At 43.1% G+C, this 24,602-nt stretch overlaps 1 protein-coding gene and 1 long non-coding RNA gene across 3 annotated transcripts in view; one reads left to right on the top strand and one right to left on the bottom strand.

The window, feature by feature from the left end:
- The window catches only part of tctn2 (tectonic family member 2), a 45,439-nt gene extending 28,096 nt beyond the window's left edge, over positions 1-17,343 (bottom strand). The window contains exons 1-7 of one of the 2 annotated variants that reach the window (XM_052032286.1): positions 17,259-17,343; positions 16,208-16,318; positions 15,212-15,282; positions 11,261-11,471; positions 5,329-5,429; positions 4,464-4,663; positions 2,187-2,310 (exon numbers count right to left, since the gene is read on the bottom strand). In XM_052032286.1, the coding sequence (XP_051888246.1) occupies positions 2,187-2,310; positions 4,464-4,663; positions 5,329-5,429; positions 11,261-11,471; positions 15,212-15,282; positions 16,208-16,318; positions 17,259-17,331 (891 nt within the window). In that variant the 5' untranslated portion in view covers positions 17,332-17,343. The remainder of the gene's footprint in view (positions 1-2,186; positions 2,311-4,463; positions 4,664-5,328; positions 5,430-11,260; positions 11,472-15,211; positions 15,283-16,207; positions 16,319-17,258) is intronic. The other variant, XM_052032287.1, reaches the window with a different exon arrangement.
- Positions 17,344-17,506: 163 nt separating this feature from the next.
- LOC127579521 (uncharacterized) lies at positions 17,507-23,167 on the top strand. The gene is made up of 3 exons (XR_007957688.1): positions 17,507-17,671; positions 20,948-21,175; positions 21,935-23,167. It is a non-coding gene; the product is annotated as an uncharacterized LOC127579521 (long non-coding RNA).
- The last annotated feature ends 1,435 nt before the right edge of the window (positions 23,168-24,602 follow it).

Here is a 24,602-nt window from a genome sequence, read left to right as displayed (position 1 = left end):
ACATGGATTCACACTGGCGAACTGCACAATACTAATGGACCAATCTGATACACACTCCTCAGGAGAAACACCACAGCATCAGAGGGAGAATACACTGCTTCTAGCCAGAGACTGCCAGGCAGTGACCATCAGCTCCAGTGTCCTTCATTCATTCACAGTAAACCCATCTGTCTAAAATAAAACCAGAAAATACTGGAAACATTCAGCGGGTCAGGCAGCATCTATGGAGGGAAATGGACATTCGACGTTTTGGGTTGAGACCCTGCATCTGGAATGTGGAAAGAGAAACAGTTGACATGTCAAGTCTGCAACCCCTCGTCAGAACGTAGAGAGAGATACAAGTTAACTATTAGTAGGAGAGAAGGTGAAGGAGGGATGTGTAGAACAAAGGGAATGTCTGCAATAAGTCAAAATGGCTTAATGGCCATGGTTACCAGCACATTAAAGCTTCTTGGTCTGTGTAATGTGCTGTTAGTGGTAGTGTTGTGGTATCTGCCTGGCAGGCCAGACTTATACAAGAGCCAACATGATATAAACACAGAAAATGGAAAATGTAGGTCATACAGCACCTGTGGAAAAAGAAACTTAAATCTTCACCGTTCATCAGACCTGAGATAGAGAGAACTAAGTCAAGGTGGAAGCGAAGATGGGGAGGGTGATGAGAGGATCAAAGGGAATTTCTCTGATGGGGGAAGTCACATGGCAGGTAGATCAGATTAAGCTACTATGGCTGTGTAATTTATTACTAATGTGGTTCTAGCCTACTGGGATATGCCAAACTGACTGGACTACACACAGAGAGGAAAGGATGACAAACAAGAATGATTCTTATACAAAGACAGGAAGAAGCATGTTTCCTGAAGTTAGAGATTTAGATATCCAAACTATTGTACTATGCCATGTCTACACAACAGCAATCACATTTAAACAAGTATTTCTTTAACTTGAAGCACTATGGAATGGTTGTGGAGGTAATACGGCAGACAAAAAGGTACAGATTCTTTGTTTCTAGGTTTTAGAAATTAGATAGTTTACACACTGCCTGATTATACTTGTCACACTGAATACTACAAAATTTACTTCTAGTTACCCCGAGTACAATATGTGACACTTCAGCCTTCCTTAAAAATATTGTTACGTCCAGAATCACTGGACAAGATCAAGAATGAATGGGAAAGTGAACTCCAGACATCTTCACCTACAGAGACATGGAAGAAAATTCTTCATTTAGTTAATACATCTTCAATGTGTGCCAGACACTCTTTGATACAGTTTAAGGTAGTTCACAGGACCCATATGTCAAAAGATAAGCTAGCTCATTTTTATCACCATATAAATCCTATATGTGACAAATGTATATCAAATGTGGCTTCTCTGACACATATGTTTTGGCCCTGTCCTCTTTTGGAAAAATATTGGAAAGACATTTTTAACATTATCTCAACTGTATTGAATATTGATTTACAACCGCACCCTATCACTGCAATTTTTGGATTACCAAGGATAGAGTCTGGCCATTTATCTGCTTCCGCTAACCGTATGATTGCCTTTGTCACAATAATGGCCAAACGATCCATTTTGCTTAAATGGAAGGATCCAATACCCTCGACTACTTTTCAATGGTTCTCTCAAACTATGTCATGTTTAAACTTGGAAAAAATTAGGAGTGGTACTGTTGATCCTTCGCTTAAATTTGAAGATATTTGGAGTCCATTTATTCAATACTTTCACATGGTATAGATCCCTTTACAATAACTTTTCAATTCAGAGGAACAGAGTTGACGGCATAATATTGCTCTGTTTTTATTGAGAAATTTCAGTCCAGTTTTTTTTTCTTTTTTTTTTGAAATGTTCTTTTAGTTTGGTTTGTTACGTTATTTTACAATTTTTTTTATTGATTTGGGGATTTTTTTTCTTAATTCTTTTATATACACAATAAATCTTTTTCTTTCCTTTCTTTTATATTATACTCATTTACTAAGAGATTGTGAGATCTAAAAATTTTTTTCATATTTTATTATTCTTTATGATTATCTGTCATGATTGTTCTCTTGATCTCTTTGTATTACATGTACAATCATCGATGTTCTATATTAATCTGTATTAATTTGAAAACTAATAAAAAGATTAAAAAGAAAAAAAACAAAAAAAATATTGTTAAAGAGAAGGTGCCCTGTCATTCCTACCTGTGGAATAGTAAAAAGTTCACCTTCACCTCCAACGATAGGATCTCCCTGACGGTAGGCAACAGGTATGTTTATTGCTGCAGATGTAGCCATCGCAAAGGAAAGGTCTTGAGAAACACCACTGCTGAAAGGAAAATTCACAAGGAAAATTACATTTCACCCGCCATAGACATTTATCACATAGCTATGCAGCATCCGGGAGATAAATTCAAGTGTATTCAATACAAGATCACAGATTTCAAAGATGCACCATTAGCATCAATATGAATCCATCACCACATGGAAACACTGAGAAATAAGATTGATGCATTTAGGGGAAAGAAATCAGATGAAGGTGAACGGGAGGAGAGTGATGAGAAGGACAAACACCAGCTTGGACCAAATGGGCTGTTTCAGTGGGATAAATCTGAAGTAATATCGTTTTCATAAATTATTAACAAATACCTTACCACATTCATCATTTTCACTCCATCACAACTGATGTTTCCTTTAAATAGTGACTGCTCAGAACATTACTGAAGGGCAGGATGAGAAGAATTGCCAAATAACACATAACATTTACGTAAATTGGCATTCTTCTTGGCTTCCTGGTAGCTTCTCCCAACATCATTTCATCTCCCTCATTAGTTTCAAAGTCAGTATTTATTTACACCCAGCGTACATTTTCATCAGCACCTTCAGGAAGAGTACATCAGCTACACAAGAATGAATGGAACCACGGATCTTCCAGAGGAAACCCAAAAATTCTTTGCTTTGGCTGATAGACTGTAATAATCTTATTTCCGGGAGGTGTTGGTGTAGGGGCAAGTGCTATTTATGGATGCTATGTGGAGTTGTTCACTACAAAGTGTATTGTACACCAAGGACAAGGCTTTAAAATCATTCAGTACATAGCACACTAACTTGAATCGGTGGATATCTAAGTAAATTAAGATTAAAATCAAAATGTATCTTAAAAGGCACAGAAAAAGTAAAAGAAAAATATAATGGTGAATACAACCTGTAATGCAGCAAATTTGAAATATGATAAAAAAGATACAGGTCTGCCAGCAGTTGCAGAGACAAAGGCAAATTACCTATTTGATTAACAAATTAACAAAGACATTTCATAGTTCCAACGGGATCTCATTTGCTTAGTTAGGTTAACTGCCAAATTTAATGGGTTTGACTGGAGTTAGAGGTGAGGCGAAGATCAGAAATGTTTAGCACTTTGCACCAATGCACCTTATTGACATTTTACAGTACAGATAGCTATTCCAATACCATAGAACAATACAGCACAATACAGGCCCTTTGGCCCACCATGTTGTGCCGACCTTCAAACCACACCTAAGATTATCTAACACCTTCCTCTCACATATCTCTCTATCTTAAATTCCTCCATATGCTTACCTAACAATCTCTTGAACTTGTCCAATGTATCAGCCTCCACCACCACCCCAGGCAGTGCATTCCATGCATCAACCACTCTCTGGGTGAAAAATCTCCCTTGAACTTCCCACCCATTACCTTAAAGCCACGTCCTCTTGTTTTGAGCATTGGTGCCCTGGGAAAGAGGCGCTGGCTGTCCACTCTATCTATTCCTCTCAATATCTTGTATATCTCTATCATGTCTCCCCTCATCCTCCTTCTCTCCAATGAGAACAGCCCTAGCTCCTTTAGTCTCTCCTCATAATCCATACTCTCTAATCCAGGCAGCATCCTGGTAAATCTCCTCTGCACCCTTTCCGACGCTTCCACATCCTTCCTATAATGAGGCCACCAGAACTGGACACAGTACTCTAAGTATGGCCTAACCAGAGTTTTGTAAAGCTGCATCATCACTTCGCGGCTCTTAAACTTGATCCCCCGATTTATGAAAGCTAACATTCCACAAGCTTTCTTAACTACCCTATCTACCTGCAAGGCAACTTTCAGTGATCTGTGGATATGAACCCCCAGATCCCTCTGTTCCTCCACACTGCCCAGAATCCTGCCATTTACCTTGTACTCTGCCTTGGAGTTTGTCCTTCCAAAGTGTACTACCTCACACTTCTCTGGATTGAACTTCATCTGCCACTTGTCAGCCCAGCCCAGCAATTCAAAGATAAGATTAAACAAGTTAAAATCTGAAGTAGAAGAAAAAGCAGTAAGTTACAAGTATTGTGCAGTAATATCAAGCCACAAAAGAGATAAAAGACTGTTTACTGAAAATAAGCAGACCACAAGCACAAAAGATTACTTAGAAAAATAATTTTACTAACTATAGGCTCTTTGTTTCCAGATATATTAACTTACACAGTATTGCCTTCAAAGAACAGCCCCAAATATGGCGAGTTATCAAGAGAAGACTGCACACAGAGGAACGGGAACCAGTCGGGAGATCTGTCCACAGTCTGAACAGAGCAGAGCTGGTCAAAGGGTTGGGACACATTTCCACCAAATACTCCTGTAAAGCAGTGGGAACCAAACAGCTGAATCATGTCGGGTGTGCATTCCTGGAAACAAAAAAGATAAAAATGCGTATTTCAGATTAAAAGATGAAATAAATTAGACTAAAAATCATAAATGCAGTTAATGTGACAGAGCATTCATGACAGACAAATCATTTTAAGAATAAAAAAAGCTAAAGATGCTGGAAATTTGAAATAAAAACAGAAAATGCTGGACATACTAGGGTCAGGCAGCATCTGTGGAAAGAGAAATAGTTATTGTCTCAGGTAAAAGTCCCCTTCAGATGTACTGGGAAGGAGAGAAAACAAGTTAGAGAGAGTGGAGGAGGGATGGATAGGACAAAGGAAATACTGAGAGGGAGCAAGAGAACAAAGGGACAGCAGGTCAGGCAGCATCAGCACTCGTTATGTATAATTAACGAAAATTTCCACCATCAGTGAACTGCGAACATCACAACCGCTGGTTTTCCAATGAAGACATAACTGGGCCCCAAATTATTTCAAATGTCCTCAATCCATAACTGCAGAAACATTTAACCCTGAACAAGCCACCGACCCAGTTACACACAAGATGCAGATACTGCATGTTTACATAAATAGCAATCATTTAAACTTCATTCTTGTTTATAAATAGTTAAATTTCATGTGTAAAACAATTAAAAACCTACACCAGATGAATTAACAATGTGTTGTGCAAGTACTAGAAATACCTCATCACAGCAGCATCCTACATCACACGCTTTTGCAGTTAGGTTGCATGGGCAGGGTCCAAGTGGATGGTACTTTTGTTTTGGAATCAGCATATTATTTTCTATTGAAACAAAAATAAAAACTTTATATAACTTATGAGAACTAAAAACTGTAAGAAGCTGCCAGAGAAAGTGGGTGAGGCAGGTACATAACAACATTTAAAAGTCCAAAGAAAAGCAAGGTAACATGCCTCAATGACTACCGACCAGTGGTTCTGACAACCACCATCATAAAGTGCTTTGAGAGGTTGGTCAGGGCATGCATCAACTCCAGCCTCCCAGACAATCTTGACCCACTGCAATTCGCCTATCGCTGAAACAGGTCCACAGCGGACGCCACCTCCCTGGCCCTACACAGCTCTGGAGCATCTGGACAGTAAAGACACCTACATTAGACTATTGTTTATTGACTACAGCTCTGCCTTCAATACAATAATCCCAAGCAAACTTGTCACCAAACTCCGAGACCTAGGACTCAATACCTCCTTCTGTAACTGGATCCTTGACTTTCTAACCAACAGACTGCAATCAGCGAGGATAGGCAGCAATACCTCCAGCACGATTATTCTCAACACTGGTGCCCCACAAGGCTGCGCCCTCAGCCCCCTACTCTACTCCCTATACACTCATGACTGTGTGGCCAGATTCTGCTCTAGCTCCATCTACAAATTTGCAGATGATACCACTGTTGTAGGCCATATCTCAAACAGCAATGAGTCAGAGTACAGGAAGGAGATAGAGAGCTTAGTGGAATGGTGTCAGGACAACAACCTTGCCCTCAACGTCAACAGAACAAAAACGCTGGTCATTGACTTCAGGAAAGGGGGCAGTGCACATGCACCTGTCTACATCAATGGTGCTGAGGTTGAGAGGGTTGAGAGCTTCAAGTTCCTGGGAGTGAAATCACCAACAGCCTGTCCTGGGCAAATCACATAGATGCCATGGCCAAGAAAGCTCACCAGCGCCTCTACTTCCTCAGGAGGCTAAAGAAATTCAGTTTGTCCCCTTTGTCTCTCACCAACTTTTACCGATGCACATTACGCTTATTAGGAACTCATATAATCCAGAGGATTTTTTTTAAAAACAATTACTATATCATAAAGCCTTGAGAAATCCTTGGCAACTAATTCCTCAGTTTGCTGATACTGATTTAAAACTGTTAAATGTTCACTTTAATGCCAATTCCCACTAAAACTAAGTTTGGCCAAGATAATACAATGACTCAATGCTTTTTCAAAACTACCAGTCGTCCAGTTGACAGAAACAATGCTTCATTAGATGGGGAGGCTCGAGTACCCTACAGGTCCCAACACTGACGCTGTCTGTTACAAAGGGCTCATTTTGAACAACAGCTCTGAAGCAGCATCCATTCTGGTGCCTACAGTGAAACTAATAAAGGCCCCTGACCAGAAATGTTTCAACTAAGACTCTCCCAGTGTAGCTCTCCCATTAGCTGCAAGAAGACAGAACCAGAAAATCAGGCCATTTGACCTATCAAACCAATGTTTGCTCGATGTGACATCAATCCATTTAGACCAATGTGTCTAAATTCCAATGTGTTTTCCCTTCAAAATATTTTAAAATATCACTACTTTTCTGTAGCTTTTTTGAAAATTATCTTCTACCTGTCCCCACTGTTTCCTGACTACTGCTACTTCTAAAATCTTTCTTAGTGGTTTTCATATTCTACGCTCCTGTTTGTAATAGAACATAGGAAAACTACAGCACAATTCAGGCCCTTCGGCCCACAAAGCTGTGTATTAGGAATATTAGGAATCTTTTAAAAGAAAACAAGCCTCGTCTTTTCTCATGCCACCTTCAGAGACGTATCTGCGCATACTGAGAGGTGTTTGTTCCCACATAACTTCTAAAATTGTACAATTTATTTAATGATGCCTTTCCTCATTCTTCTGACTGAAACTAAAATGTCATCACTTCATATTTGTCATCTTAAATTTCACGTCTGTGTACCTCCCCATTTCAGCAGTATGTCTGCATCTTCCCTGAAGTCTGTTTCTATCTTCTTTACTACAGTTCAGCGTCATCTCCACTTAGACTTTGAAGTTAGACACTGTGTATCCAAGTCATTAACATACATTAAAAATATATGTATCTTGTCAAACACCACTACACAAGAATTCTCTGGAGTCTGAAAAGTAACTGCTCACCAAGTGTATGGTATTACAGGAAAGGTACCAGCATGGATAGAAAATTGGCTGACTGGCAGAAGGCAAAGAGTGGGAATAAAGGGGGCCTCTTCTGGTTGGCTGCCAGTGACTAGTGGTGTTCCACAGGGGTCGGTGTTGGGTCCGCTACATTTCACATTACATGTTAATGATCTGGATGACGAAATTGAGGGCTTTGTGGCCAAGATAGGAGGAGGGGCAGGTAGTGTTGAGGAAGCAGGGAGACTTGGACAGGTTGGGATAATGGGCAAAGAAGCGGCTGATGGAATATCGCATAGGGAAGTGTACGGTCATGCACTTTGGTAGAAGGAATAAAGGAATAGACTATTTTCTAACGGGGAGTGAATTCAGAAATCAGAGGTGCAAAGGAACTTCGGAGTCCTAGTACAGGATTCCCTAAAGGTTAACTTGCAGGTTGAGTCAGTGTAAGGAAGCAAAAGCAAGGATGTAATGCTGAGGCTTTATGAGACTTTGGTCAGACCACATCTGGAATATTGTGAGCAGTTTTGGGCCCCATATCTAAGGAAGGATGTGCTGGCATTGAAGAGGGTCGAGAGGAGGTTTACAAGAATGATCCTGGGGGTGAAAGGGTTAATGTATGAGCGCATCTGATGGGTCTGGGCCTGTACTCACTGGAGTTTAGATAAGAAAGAGGGGGGGATCTCAATGAAACTAACTAAATATTGAAAGACCTGAACAGAGTGGACGTGGAGAGGATGTTTCCAGTAGTGGGAGAGTCTAGGACCAGAGGGCACAGCCTCAGAATAAAAGGACATCCTTTTAGAACTGAGCTAAGGAGGAATTTCTTTAGCTATAGGATGGTGAATCTGTGCAATTCATTGCCACAGATGGCTGTGGAGGCCAAGTCATTGGGTATATCTAAAGTGAAGGTTGAGAGGTTCTTGATTAGTAAGGGCGTCAAAGGTTACAGGGAGATGGCAGGAGAATGGGGTTGAGTGGGAGAAATAAATCAGCCATGAAGGAATGGCAGCGCAGACTTGAAGGGCCAAATGGCCTAATTCTGCTCCTATGTCTTATGGTCTTTCTGTCCCTGAGCAATTTTGTAGCTGTACATCCAATATCACTTAAATCCTAGGTTCCCAATTCTTCTCACAACTTTACTGTATGGTAGTTTACCAAACACCTTTTGACCGTCCACTGCATCACACGCACAAACTCTCTGTTACTTCAAAAATATCAATAATGTCTATCAAACATATTTGCATTTTACAAGTCCATGTTCATAGAATTATACTAATCAGATTGAGTACAATATTTTGGTGAAACCAAGGTAGGCAGAATATCACAGTACTGAGTGGTCAGCAATTGCTTCCCACAGCTTCAGTGCATCAAAGCACACTGGTAATGGTACCAATGCATATCACAATGGGCAAGAACAGCTAGTAATGGTCAATGCTCCCAGTCAACAACATCTATAACATCACACCCCCAGCAAACAGCCTGCAATAGAAAATAAGGCAAGTTGCTAGAAAGCATTTATTAGTCACGTGTACATAGAAACACACAGTGAAATACATCTTTTGAGTAGAGTGTTCTGGGGCCAGCCCACAAGTGTCGCCACGCTTCCGGCACCACCATAGCATGCCCACAACTTCCTAACCCATACGTCTTTGGAATGTGGGAAGAAACCGGAGCACCGGAGGAAACCCACGCAGACACACGGAGAATGTACAAACTCCTTAGACAGTGGCCAGAATGGAACCTGAGTCACTGATGCTGTGATAGCGTTACGTTAACCTCTACACTACACAGGGATTGATTAGAGGTAGCCAGCATGGCTTCGTGCATGGGAGATCTTGTCTTACGAATTTGATTGAGTTTTCTGATGAAGTGACAAGGAAGGTTGACAAGGAGAGGGTGGTAGACATAGTATATGGATTTCAGAAAGGCTTTTGATAAGGTCCCGCATGGTTGGCTGCTCTGGAAGGTTAGATCGCATGGCATCCAAGGAGAGTTAGCAAACTGGATACGAAATTGGCTGGATGGTAGGAAACAGAGGGCGATGGTGAAAGGATGTTTCTCGGACTGGAGGTCTGTGACTAGTAGTTGTTACTTGTCATCTATATTAACCATTTGGATGAGAATACACAAGGAATAGTTAGTAAGTTTGCAGATGACACTAAAATAGGTGGCATCCTAGACAGTTAAGAAGGAGTATCAAGAATTGCAGTGGGATCTTGATTGGCTGAGTAGGTGGGCTGAGGAATGGCAAATGGAATTTAATTCAGATAAGTGCAAAGGGTTACATTTTGGAAGGACAAATCAAGGTAGGACTTCTACATTGAATGGAAGGGTCCTGGGTACTGTTGTAGAACAGAGGGACCTTGAAGTACAGGTGCATAGTTCCTTTAAAGTGGAGTCACAGGTAGACAGGGCAGTGAGGGCGGCTCTTGGCATGCTGGCCTTCATCAGTCAGGGCATTGAATATAGAAGTTGGGAGATTATGTTGCGATTGTACAAGATGTTGGTGAGACCACACTTGGAATATTATGTTCAGTTTTGGTCACCCTGTTATAGGAAGGATGCGATTAAACTGGAAAGAATGTAAAAAAGATTTACAAAGATGTTGCTAGGACTCAAGGGACTGAGTTATAGGGAGAGGTTGGACAGGTTCGGCCTTTACTCCTTGGAGCGTAGGAGACTGAGAGGTGATCTCATAGAGGTGTATAAAATCACGAGGGGCATAGATAGGGTGAGCAGTCTTTTTTCCAGGGCTGGGGAATCAAAAACTAGAGGAAATAGTTTTAAGGTTATAGGTGAAAGGTATAATAGGGGCATCTTTTTGTGTGTGTTTTTTTTACACATAGCAGGTGGTAGATATATGGAACCTACTGCTAGAGGAAGTAGTTGAGGCAGGTACATTAGATACATTTAAGTATGTGCACAGGTATATGGATGACAAGAGTTCAGAGGGATATGGGCCTAGTACTGGGAAATGGGATTTAATCTGAATATACATCTTGGTCGGTATGAACACGTATGGGCTGAAGGGCCTTTTTCTGGGCTGTACAACTCTATGACTCTAACTAATGGGAGTGGGAATGGGGATGTCATCACCTCTGCTTAAATAACTAAACAAACCACAGCACAGGCAAGAGGTTCTCATTTCCAGTTAGGATAGGTTCATGGAACCATACAGCATAGAACTAGGTCCTTCAGCCCACAGTCCATGCTGACCAGCAAGCACCCATTTACACTAATCTCATTTTATCCACCCGCCCATCCTCTCCCCACTGCCATTAAGCCCTCCTCCAGATTCTACCACTCACCTTCACACTAGGGACAATGCAGCTAATTAACCTACTAACCCACACATTTTTGGGCTGTTGGAAGAAACCAGAGCACCCAGAGGAAACCCATACATTCACAGGGAGAACATGCAAACTCCACACAGATATCACTGGAGGTCAGGAATGAACCCTGGTCTCTGGAGTTTTGAGGCAGCCACCCCACTAGCTGTTCCATTGTGTCACCACTGATTGAAATCATCAATGTTTTTAAAAAGGAACAGTTCTACACAATGCTTATAGGGAGATAGCAGCCTCTCCACATCATCGTGTATGGATGCCATCCCTGTCTTGACAAAGGAAAGAATGATTTGCACTTTTATAGCACCTTTCATAACCTCAGGAAAACCCAAAGTTCATTACAGCAAATAAAGCACTCAGGGTTGCATGTCGACTCACCATTTATAACCCCTTGGAATGTGGAGTTCACATATATTATAACTTGAACAAGTAGTGTTGCTGAAACTTTGCCATTTAGACAAGCAGTCACACGGAGTGTTTCAAGAATACAGAGAGGTTCCAAACAACAGCTGGTTTCACTTGATAAATTTCCACAAAGTACGAGTGGTCGGTCCAGAGTCAACTGCACATTCACATTCAACAGGTCAAACTGCAATAAAATTCATAAGAACTAAATACAGCAGCTGGATACAGGATATTTTACAGATCACTCAGTCATTGTCAGTCACATTCTGGCCACACTTACAGTGGCATGCAAAAGTTTGGGCACCCCTGGTCAAAATTTCTGTTACTTTGAATAGCTAAGCGAGTAAAAGATGATCTGATTTCCAAAAGGCATAAAGTTAAAGATGACACATTTCTTTAATATTTTAAGCAAGATTACTTTTTTATTTCCATCTTTTACAGTTTCAAAATTACAAAAAAAGAAAAGGGCCCGAAGCAAAAGTTTAGGCATCCTGCATGGTCAGTACTTTTTAACACCCCCTTTGACAAGTATCACAGCTTGTAAACACTTTCTGTAGCCAGCTGAGAGTCTTTCAATTCTTGTTTGGGGGATTTTCACCCATTCTTCCTTGCAAAAGGCTTCTAGTTCTGTGAGCTTCTTGGGCCGTCTTGCATGCACTGCTCTTTTGAGGTCTATCCACAGATTTTCGATGATGTTTAGGTCAGGGGACTGTGAGGGCCATGGCAAAACCTTCAGCTTGTGCCTCTTGAGGTAGTCCATTGTGGATTTTGAGATGTGTTTAGGATCGTTATACTGTTGTAGAAGCCATCCTCTTTTCAGCTTCAACTTTTTTTTGTACAGATGGTGTGATGTTTGCTTCCAGAATTTGCTGGTATTTAATTGAATTCATTCTTCCCTCTACCAATGAAATGTCCCCGTGCCACTGGCTGCAACACAAGCCCAAAGCATGATCGATCCACCCCTGTGCTTAACAGTTGGAGAGGTGTTCTTTTCATGAAATTCTGCACCCTTTTTTCTCCAAGCATACCTTTGCTCATTGCGGCCAAAAAGTTCTATTTTCACTTCATCAGTCCACAGGACTTGTTTCCAAAATGCATCAGGCTTGTTTAGATGTTCCTTTGCAAACTTCTGATGCTGAATTTTGTGGTGAGGACACAGGAAAGGTTTTCTTCTGATGACTCTTCCATGAAGGTCATATTTGTGCAGGTGTCGCTGCACAGTAGAACAGTGCTCCGCCACTCCAGAGTCTGCTAAATCTTCCTGAAGGTCTTTTGCAGTCAAACGGGGCTTTTGATTTGCCTTTCTAGCAATCCTACAAGCAGTTCTCTCGGAAAGTTTTCTTGGTCTTCCAGACCTCAACTTGACCTCCACCGTTCCTGTTAACTGCCATTTCTTAATTACATTACAAACTGAGGAAATGGCTACCTGAAAACACTTTGCTATCTTTTTATAGCCTTCTCCTGCTTTGTGAGCGTCATTTATTTTAATTTTCAGAGTGCTAGGCAGCTGCTTAGAGGAGCCCATGGCTGCTGATTGTTGGGATAAGGTTTGAGGAGTCAGGGTATTTACGAAGGTTTGAAATTTGCATCACCTGGCCTTTCCTAACAATGACTGTAAACAAGCCATAGCCCTAACAAGCTAATGAAAGTCTGAGACCTTGGTAAGAGTTATCTGTTGGGGTGCCCAAACTTTTGCATGGTGCTCCTTTCCTTTTTTCACTCTAAAATTGTGCAAAACAAAAATAATACACTAATCTTGCTTAAAATGTTGAAAAGTTAAAGATGAAACATTCTTTATGATGTTTGGAGATCAATTCATCTTCTACTCACTTAACTACTCACAGTAACAGACATTTTGACCAAGGGTGCCCAAACTTTTGCATGCCACTGTAGCTCATAATATAAATTTACAATTTATAATCAAAGACACCACCCACCCAGGTCATTCTCTCTTCTCTCCTCTGCCATCAGGTAGAAGATACAGGAGTCTAAGGGCACGTACCACCAAGCTTGAGGACAGCTTCTACCCCACTGTGATAGGACTATTGAACAGTTCCCTTATACAATGAGATGGACTATGACCTCATGATCTACCTTGTTGTGACCTTACACCTTATTGCACTGCACTTTCTCTGCAGCTGTGACACTTTACTCTACACTGTTATTGCTTTACCTGTACTACCTCAATGCACTCTGTAATGAATTGACCTGTACAATCGGTTTGTAAGACAAGCTTTTCACTGTACCTCGGTACAAGTGACAATAATAAACCAATACCAATAACTGGCAAAAATGGAAATATTTTTGGAAATGATTCAAGTTAACTCCAAAATTGGAAACTCACAGACAAAAACTTTATGTCACAAGATTGTCCCTCAGTCACTGGTATGGGTCTGATTTGGGTTTCGAGGCTTGTGCCAATTCATCGTGTACTTCACCCAATACTTGGCTCCCCAGGTCCACACACATTCAAAGCCCAGCTGCCAACCAGCACTCAACTGCCTATTCCATTCCAGCTTCTGCACCTACAGCCCATCATTACCAAGGGCCCAGCTCCAACCAAGTTCCCAGCTGCAGCCCAGTGACACCATTAACCTTTCCAAAGTGAAGGCCCAGATTCCACCCATTATCCTGCTCCCAATCCATGCTCTGCCCTTTTGCCCACTGCTCCTGTACCCATGAGATACTCCCACCCTGTGCCATCTTGCCCAGCTCTTGACCCATACTCAGGTCCCATCCTGTGCCACCAACCCATGCCCTAACTCCCTCCAGATTGGACTTTTGATCCAGTGCTATCAAAAGTCCAAACCAGAGATCAAACACACAAAGACTCATGCCACCAAAACTTTTTTCTTAGAGTAGTGATACCGCTATGGTCTGAAGATCTAAAGGAAAGTTAAAGATACAACAGACTGCACGAGGCCATACAGTCCTTCCAACCTCTCCACCATTTATTGAGATCATGGCCTATCTTCCATCTCAATGGCATTGCCCTGCCTTAGCCACATACCCTCGATCCTTCCAGTGTCTAGAAATCTACCAATCCCTGCTTTGAATGCAATCAGTAACTGAGCCTCTACAACCCTTCAGGTCAGAAAGCAGCTCTTACAGTCTTTGATTATGTTTCTCACTAGTTTAGTCTCATTTTCTGTTTATTCATTCTTTATCACTTTCTTGGTCATCTTTTGCCAAATTCTATAATGCTCCCAATCTTCAGGCTCAGTGTCTTTTCCTGGCAACTTTAAAAGCCTTTTCCATGTACATATTATACACATACATATACATACACACATTATATCTATATAAAAATCTTTAACTTCTCCTGTAATTTCACCACTTTTTTTGTTGTATCCTTGTGTCTTAGAGGAATTGATAGTTGCTGGAAATCATGTGTTATTTCTTTAAATGCTAGCCATTGCCTGTCCATCATCAGACCCTTTAATGTCGCTTCCTAATCTACCATCACCAACCTGCTCCTCATACTTTGCATTTACCTTTACTTACATTGAAAACCCCTGGTTTCAGAATGAACTACATCACGTGAATTTCATGTAAAATTCTATCATGTTATGGTCACTCTTTCTTATGGGACTCTTTACAACCTGATTGATTAACCTTCAAAGCACAATATTAGAGTTAAATAGCATGAAATCACAAATAGTCTCAAGCAAATCCCACTGGCAGAGCTGGCAATGGCTTGGTGCTGCACACAAGCATCCCTCGACATCCAGCATGAGATGGTGAAATCTGCGGAGTCAATTGCTGGGAACCGGCTATATTTCTGACCACAACCAGACACCCGACAGAATACTGACATGGGACCTTTTCACACTACAACACTAGCAATATGGTTGAAGAAAGCTTTTCAATGAAAATGAAACAAAGCACAAAAAAAAACACAAGGATGTTTAAAAAAACACAAACCTCATCAACAGAAGTAGTCAGTACCCAATGATCAGTGGTATTTGTTTCCACACAGTTGGACTGCAACAAATCTAAGGGAAGAAACTAAGGTTAACAAAACTCTGTTTCCTTGTTGCAAAGCAAGCAGCCCTAGCCCTTACTCTGTCTGATCTCCGAATCACCAGAACGAATAAGCAACTATTAACATTAGAGTTAGAAAAACAACATCCTCAGTTGATGAACAGAAAAAGAGCAAGACAATAAAGATCCTTTAATTTTTTTTCTGGTAAAAAAGATATTGCATACAAATAGATGTACAAGAAATCAGACTGCCATTCATGAAGACATAGAAATGAATTTCTGCTAGTAAAGGTAGAAATGTATCTGAACTATGTATTCAAGTTACAGTTAATACCAGATCTAGCTTGAATCACAGAAGAGACACTGCAATTTGCTTATGTTTCCCAGATTTAGGAAGGGAAATGCTGGAACAGTGACATACAAAACAACAGAGGAACAAAACAGTGCAGATGCTGGAAATCCAAAATAGAAACAGAATGCTGAAAGTACCCAGCAGGTCAGGCAGTATCTGCAAAGAGAGGAAACAGAGTTAACATTCCCTCAGGATTGGCCAGTTCTGATGCAAACTGGAAAGGCTGGTTATCTGAAATTATTTGAAGTCACTATAGAATACTGAAGGCTATTATGTGCCTAGTTGTAAAATGAGATGCTTTTCCAAGTTTATGTTGGGCTAGGTTGGATCACCGAAGTGGGGAATAAACAGAGAGATCAGTGGAATGTAGTGAGAAGCAACCAGAAGCTGAGTTATCCATGTGGACTGAACAAAGGTGTTCTGCATAAATTTCTGTGGTCAATTGGCACTTAAACCCACAATCTTCCAATGCAACGGCAAGTGTCCTACTAACCGAGCCCCAACTAAAACTAATTACAGCTTCAATTCACTTAAGTCATTGGTGAAACCAATGTACCTTGTAAAAAAAAATAAGGGAGACGTACCATCAGTAGCTGCAACTGTTTCCACACCAAGTTTAAAGGTAGAGCTGTTTTCACCCACCAAGAACACACTTACTTCAGGAACTGATGCAATCAGGAAAGATGGCTGGAACTCTAAATTGAGAGTGAAATAGTTATACTGTTAGATCATAAGCTGTTAAGGATCATGGAATCTTACAGCACACAAGGTAGTCATGCAGTCCATCACCTTAGCCAGCTCTTAAGAACAATTCACCTTCTAGCTCCAAGGATCAGTGAACACATGGAACCTGGTGCCATATCTAGATGGCTGTCTCAAAGGACAGAAATTATATGAAAAGTGCAAGGTGGTAAAGACAGAGTCCCGCAAGCATCCGTGAGGAGGCTGAAATCACAAGGTATCCAATTTGGACACCAAAAGGCGAGAACAGAGTACTTGCTCAACGGGGGGCAGTTAGCACTGGAAATCATAAATCTGAGGAATCCACTTGCAGGATTAAAACCTCATGGACAACTACAAAACCTTTGTAAGACAGGATGGAGGGCAGGGGGTCTGAAGTTATGCCATAAATAGACACATCACTGGTTGAGACCGACCTGGAGAGCTCCAGGCTCCACACCTTGACAGGGGGCATCATAGACATTTACCAGAATGACACATGGACCACAGAGGTTAAATTACAAAGGGATGTTACAGTAATCAGGGCTGCATCATCTGGAAGTTAGAAGATTGGGAGGATTTGATTGAAGCTTTACACTTAAGGGAACAAACGGGATGGATAAGGAGAAACTTATTTCTGGCAAGCAACGTCATGGCACTTCTCCCGCTAGTGGTCAAAGCCGGTGCGGGTCAGAGAGGCCAAAGTCCCCGGACCCGCACCCGGACCCGCACCGTCGCCCCCCGAACCCGAACCCCAGAACCAACTCCCCGCACCCCAGACCCGGGACCCCCGGACCAACCCCCACCCCGGACCCGCACCGCACTGGACCCCCAGACCCCGGAGCCGCACCGTCTCCCCCCCCCGGACCAACCCCCACCCCGGACCCGGACCCGGACCCGGACCCGGACCCGCACCCACGCCGCCGCCGCCCGTGAGGCCGCTCCACAGCAGCGGGAAGGCCCAGCCGAGAGGGTGACGTCCCGCCATGGCCAAGCTTCCCACCGCGCAGCAAGACGCGCTGCGATTGGTCAGGAGGCAAAGGCAAACCAATGGGAACACACGTTGAATCGCGGTCGCAACAACTGGTTGCCATGGAGAGAGCTGGGTTTGACCGCCCGCTGGCGGCGAGGGAGCGCCTCGGCACGGGGGCCGGAGTGAGGGAGCGCCTCGGCACGGGGGCCGGAGTGAGGGAGCGCCTCGGCACGGGGGCCGCAGTGAGGGAGCGCCTCGGCACGGGGGCCGGAGTGAGGGAGCGCCTCGGCACGGGGGCCGCAGTGAGGGAGCGCCTCGGCACGGGGGCCGCAGTGAGGGAGCACCTCGGTACATGGTATTGGGATTGGTTTATTATTGTCACTTGTACCGAGGTACAGTGAAAAACTTGTCTTACGAACCGATCGTACAGGTCAATTCATTACACAGTGCAGTTACATTGAGTTAGTACAGAGTGCATTGATGTAGTACAGGTAAAAACAATAACAGTACAGAGTAAAGTGTCACAGCTGCAGAGAAAGTGCAGTGCAATAAGGTGCAAGGTCACAACAAGGTAGATCGTGAGGTCAGAGTCCATCTCATTGTATAAGGGAACTGTTCAGTAGTCTTATCACAGAAGCTGTCCTTAAGTCTGGTGGTACGTGCCCTCAGGCTCCTGTATCTTCTACCCGATGGAAGAGGAGAGAAGAGAGAATGTCCAGGGTGTGTGGGGTTTTTGATTATGCCGGCTGCTTCACCAAGACAATGAGAGGTAAAGACAGAGTCCAAGGAGGGGAGACTGGTGTCTGTGATGCGCTGGGCTGTGTCCACAACTCTCTGCAGTTTCTTGCGGTCCTGGGCAGAGCAGTTGCCGTACCAAGCCGTGATACATCCAGATAGGATGCTTTCTATGGTGCATCAGTAAAAGTTGGTGAGAGTCAAAGGCGACAAACTGAATTTCTTTAGCCTCCTGAGGAAGTAGAGGCACTGGTGAGCTTTCTTGGCTGTGGCATCTACGTGATTTGACCAGGACAGGCTGTTGGTGATGTTCACTCCCAGGAACTTGAAGCTGTCAACCCTCTCGACCTCAGCACCATTGATGTAGACAGGTGCATGTACACTGCCCCCTTTCATGAAGTCAATAACCAGCTCTTTTGTTTTGTTGACATTGAGGGCAAGGTTGTTGTCATGATACCATTCCACTAAGCTCTCTATCTCCTTCCTGTACTCCGACTCATCACTGTTTGAGATACGGCCTACAACGGTGGTATTATCTGCAAACTTGTAGATGGAGTTAGAGCAGAATCTGGCCACAGTCATTAGTGTATAGGGAGTAGAGGGCTGAGGGCACAGCCTTGTGGGGCACCAGTGTTGAGAATAACATGGGCTGTAGTGAGGAAGCGCCGTGGTACAGGGGCTGTAGTGAGGGAGCAGTGTGTCCTGTTACTGTTCTGGCTAGGTTCTCTAATACACTACTCAAATAAAGCATCCCTGACACTCCACTAGTTCCTCCTCCATAGTACCCTTGCCAGTTTGATTAATCCAATCGATATGCAGATTACGATCACCCGTGATCATTACAGGTCCCTTCTGACATGCCTTTGATATTTCCCCGTTTATGCGTTGTCCCACAATGGGGGCCTGTCAACCACTCCTACCTGTGCCTTCTTTCCCCGCTATTCCAACCTGCTGCTCAAACCAATTCCACATCACGATCCACTGCATCTGTATCACCAGTCACCACCGCACTGCTACCTTCATTGATTAACACCACCACCCCACGTCCTTTCCTTTTTGTCTTTTGGAACATTGAATAATCTGGAATAATGTTCCCATTCCTGGTCCTGTAATCACATCTCTGTAATAGCTATTAAATTTAATTCATTTATTTCTATTTGAGCCAGTTCATCTGTCTTGTTACAAATGCAGCTTGCATTCAGGTAAAGAGCCTTAATCTGACATTTTACAGGTTTTACTTTCTCTGGATTCAATTTCTGCCATGCACATTATTCTATATTTTCTGCACCTCCTGTCTTGCTTTGATTTTCATTCTCCCCCTCACTGTTCTTTCTTTTTTTGTGATTTATTAAACTTCCCATCATTTGAACCCTTCCCCATTAGTTATTTAAAGCCCTGTCTATAATCCTAGTTATGAGATTCACCAGCACATGGTCCCAGCACAGTTCAAGTAGATTCCAATATGAATGGGAACCCACTTCTCCCACTCCGATCTTTGAGCCACGTGATCGCCTTTGTAATCTTATTTACTCTCTGCCAATGTTCATGTGGCTCTGGTAATGATATGGAGATATTGTGGTTCTGCTCTTCAATTTTGTTCCAAGCCTCAAAAGAACCTCCTTCTTCATCCTATCTATATTGTTAGCACTGAAGACCATGACAGCTGGATCCTTCCCTTCCCACTCCAAATTCTTCTTCAACCCAGAAGAGATATCCTTAACCCTGTCATGGGACAGGCAACACAGCCTTTGGGACTCTGTCTTTGTGGCAGAGAACAGTGCCTGTCCCCTAACCATGCTATCTCCTATGACTACCGTATTTCTCCTTCCTCCTCCCATTTGAATGGCTCCCTGTGCCGTGGTGCCACGAACATCCTCCCTGCAATCCCACTCTCGAGCAAGAACCTCGTACCTGTTAAAAAGACGTAAGAGCTGAGGCTCATCCAGATTTACCCTCTGGATGTGTCTACACACATCTTTTGCATTCACACCCTCCTGTCCCTGACTACTGGTCATATTTGAGGAATTTGGTCTGAAGGTTGAGACTGTCTTCTGAGACACAGTGTCCAGTAATGTTCCCCCTTCCTGACATACTGCAGTATCTGAAGCTGAGACTCCAGCTCATTAACCCTGAACCAAAGTTCCTTGAGCAGCCAACACTTTCTGTCTCACTGTTGTACTGAGGGAGCCCTGCACTGTTGTGGGAGCAGTACTGAGGGAGCCCTGCACTACCATTGGAGCAGTACTGAGGGAATATTGCACCATCAGAGGTACAATAGTGAGGGAGCGCTGCACTATTAAAGAATGGTGTAAGGAAAGAGTTAAATTTGCCAGAAGTCATATTTGATTCCGACTTAGTGTGTGCAAAAGTGTGTAACACAAAATGGTATGAGCTTGGAATGTGGGAATGTTTTGAGAAAGCAAAAGGGCACCAGTCTGCAGCCTTAAGAGTAGATAATGAAGAAAAACATGCTCTTCTGTGAAAGGAAAATGAATGTGCAGGTGTAGCCTGGTACCATGGCTGCATGGAAAAGTACCAGGATAGGGGTTCTTAAAGGTTTAAAAACTGGCTGCTACTTTGTGCAGAAGAGAATCTCACTTTAGACTGGCATCGCAACCAGTCCTAAGGGGGCAGACGTACAGAGCAGTAAAAGCCATTGTCAGACACCTGGGGTTCCCTCTGGCATTGTGTAGATCAATTCACTGAGTGGGTGATAAGTATTTTTTGTATCTTTATGAAGTTTATTGAAGTTGTTAATGAGTAGTTTTCATATCATCCTCATAAAGTAGTGTCCTTATAACCTATAACACGTACAGTGCCTCCTTTGTTTGTGAATACCTCTTGCTGCTGAATCAGGAAAGAACAAGGAATGAATTTTTAAATATTTTCATTACAGGTGGTGCTGAGGGAGTGCTGCACTGAACCAACAACACAGATGCTCCATTGTTCTTGCAGCCACATTAAACAAATCACAATGAAACCACTGAATTCAATAAACTCCAATCATTCTCATCTCTGAGGCAAAAGTTACGGATTCAGGACTCTCATCATGGCTTGAATAGAACCCAGGCCAAAACTGCAGTGTGATACAGATGTTGACTGGATGACACATTCCTCTGTTCAGGTGGGAATTAAAGTACTAGTTAGAGAATTCTCCCAGCATCTCTACTGACCTTGAATTAACTGATCATTTGCTACGTCGTTGTTTGTTTAATATTGCTACATGCAAAGGGGTTGTTTATATGTCTTTGTAAGAATACGCTAAAAAAAAATTTACTGTCTCTTCAATTCATTACAGTTTGACAGAGTGGGGAAGAGCAGGGCTGAGTGAGCTTGGACTTGATGTCAGCCCATTGTCCTTCAGGGGTCGGGAGCCTCTGGCCTGAGTTCCAGCTGAATTCCTGCCTTTAACAGGGGTCTGTGCTGTTCCTGAGTAAAGCACAGTTCAAACCATTTGAAATCAAGAGACTATGCTGACAACATTTATTCTGTTTTCTGAAATATGCATCCAGCATAGATTTATCTGTATACAACTGGTCAATGCATGAAGACCACAGGACCAGGAGCAGAATTAGGCCATTTGGCCATAGCTGATTTTTTTAAACCCATCTTGTCCTCTCCCCATTACCCTTAACCCCCTTACCAATCAAGAACCTATCAAGCTCTGCCAATAAATACACCCAATGACTTGGCCTCCGCAGCCCTCGGTGGCAATGAATTCCACAGATTCACCACCCTCAGGTAGAAATGTTGCCTCCGTAGCCACATCTGGACAAGACTGGAGGTTAATGACTGTGGGACGGGTGTTGGGGAAGAGGGGTTATTGGGTTTGTCTGGACTGATCAACGGGTTACTCAGTCTGCAATTATCTCCCACTTTCCAGATGTGCGGAAAAGAGATGTGGACGGAAATTTGAAAACTCAGCAGATCAGGCCACATCTCTGAGAGGAGAAACAGAGCTATCATTTCAGATCAAAGATGATCGACGTTTCAGGTTAAGACTGCAGGAAGCAGCACCAATGCAGTTGTCAATGTCACGTGGAGGAATCATTAAACTGCCACGGGCAGTAAAGGAATTGAACAAAGAAGCCCGGAGCAGAAGGGGGTAAAAGAGAAGCTCCAGCCCTGGTGAGACCATCTGTGATTACTGTAAGCAGTCCTGGGCACCACACTGGGAAGGCTGTAGTGGCCTTGGAGGGATCGCCGTGTGGATTTATCGGGATGATACTTGGACACCAAGATGAATTTATGAATGGAGATTACAGATAGTCTCCTGGAATCTAAAAGAATAAGGGATGATTTTACTCATGCTTTCAAAGTATGACTGGTAACTGATGTGGTAAAGAAACTATTTGTGCTGGTTGGTAAATCCAGGGCTGGGGACAAAGTGTAAATATCACAGCCAGGCCTTTCAGGAGTGAAGTTAGGAGGAAGGGAGAAGGGAGGGAGAAATGTAGAATTCGTTAAGAAGGCGTATGGAGTGTTGGCCTTCATTAGTCGGGGTACTGAGTTCAAGAGCCACAAGGTGATGTTGCAGCTCTATAGAACTCTGGTAAGACCACACTTGTAAAGATTTAAAGGGGACATGAGGGTACATTTTTCACACAGAGGGTGGTGGGTACAGGCTGTCCATGGATAATGAACTGGTTCTGTTTTTATAGATATCCACAAGGTTATTTCGTCCAGAAGTTGGAAAATACACAAAAGTCACTTGATATGCTAAGCATACCTCCACGATATTGTACTGAATGGCATCAAAGGCCTGGTAAGGACAAACAATTACTAAAAATGGAGAGAGAAAGGAAACTAGTTCTGCCATTTGCAGGATAGACCCAGTTGGGCCAAAGGGGCCGTGTCTGGGACTAATCCCGTCAGTCCTATTCTGCCACGTGGAAGAAGTTGGGGGGAGTTGATGAGAACATGAGGGAAAAACCAATGGGGAGTGGGATTGCTCTGTGAACCAGCAGAATCCCGATGGGCCAAAGTGGCCACCTTCTATGTTGTAAGGAAATATGGAAACATGCATCTTCCTGCAACCTATTCTCTCTCACATACCATCACCTTCCCCACCCATCCCCAGTTCTCCTGCCACACAAATACACAGAGGCAATTTACAGCAGCCAATGAACCTCCCAGCACACCTTTGGGATGTGGCAGTTACAAAGGGAATATGCAAACTGCACAGACAGCACCCAAGATCAGGATTGGCCCTGCATTGATGCAGCTGTAAGACATCTATCTGCAGCTTCAACCAATATTTCTTGGTCTTACAAATCTCTGCTGACATTCCTTCTGCTCACTTTGGTGACCCTGACTAGCTTGGGTTTAGGAACATCAGAGACACATTGCCTTGAATCCATGCTGAGTTTTGAATACCCCACAACACTTGCTTCCCACGACCTTCCTTCCTGACTGACTCTTGGGTCCTCTATTGAAGCACAGGATATGCACATGTGAGGATATGTTTGTACCATTCAAATTCATGAAGTTTGCAAATACACTGGATAGACACTTTGACACTGTTGAGAAACAAGCTCTTCAGGCAAGTTACAGCATGGATAAATGGGCCTCAGCACTCAGGAATGATGCATCAAGTTCTATGTTTCACCTTCATCTGCTTTGAGGAACCATCTATAATAGCTGGAAATTCCCATCCTTTTTCAGAAAGGCCTCTGAAAAGTCCAGTAGGCCATGACAATGATGGACTCTCGATGGCCTGATCCCAACTCGGCACACGCTGCATTTACTTCCCAATGATCCGCCGTCACTCCCAAACAGGACCAGTGAAAAAAGATGGCATTACTTTCATCCTGTGTGGTCAGTATGACGTTTGACCAACATCTCTCTCAGTGTAGTGGTTATCACTCCGCACTCCCACTTGATGCAACCTCCTCAGACAACTCACCACAATGAGTGTGAACAGCTTAATCTCTGGTTTGTATGTTGGTCAACCTTTGTCCACTTCGTTGTCTGCTCTCCACCTTCCCTCTTCCTTCACCTGTCCCTTCACAAGCAGACACTGGAGAACTGACATTTCAGACATTAGGTTAATGAGAATGATGATGAGTAAGTGTGATCTGGTGTGGGCTTCTGACAGTGGTTTCAGATACACAATTTTATGGAGATGGGGAGGCTTGGAAGAGAAATTAATGGAATCAAGTCTGGAATTTGATATGTTCACAGACTCCACCTTCACAGTTCTCTCAGGTAGGGAATTCCAAAGATTCACAACAGTCCAAGAGAAAGTGGACCTCCTCATCTCTATCCTCGAATGGGCAGCCCCTCATTCTGAAATGATGCACCCTAGTTCCAGGTCCCCCCCCCCCTATCAGAAACATCTCTTCAGCATCACCCAGTCAATCCCCCTCTGAACCTGATGTGTCTCAATGAGATCACATCTCATTCTTCTCAACTCCAATGAGGATAGACACAACCTACTCAATATGTCCTCATTATGACCACCCCTTCATCTCAGGAAGCAGCTAGTGAACCTTCTCTGCATTGTCTCCAGGGGAAGTATATCCATTCTGGAATCAAGTCACCAAAATTAT

This window comes from Pristis pectinata, chromosome 17 (genome assembly GCF_009764475.1).
Source record: "Pristis pectinata isolate sPriPec2 chromosome 17, sPriPec2.1.pri, whole genome shotgun sequence".
Lineage (NCBI taxonomy): Eukaryota > Metazoa > Chordata > Chondrichthyes > Rhinopristiformes > Pristidae > Pristis > Pristis pectinata.
Note: the sequence above shows the minus strand (reverse complement) of the source record. Positions and strands in the feature narration are given on the sequence as shown.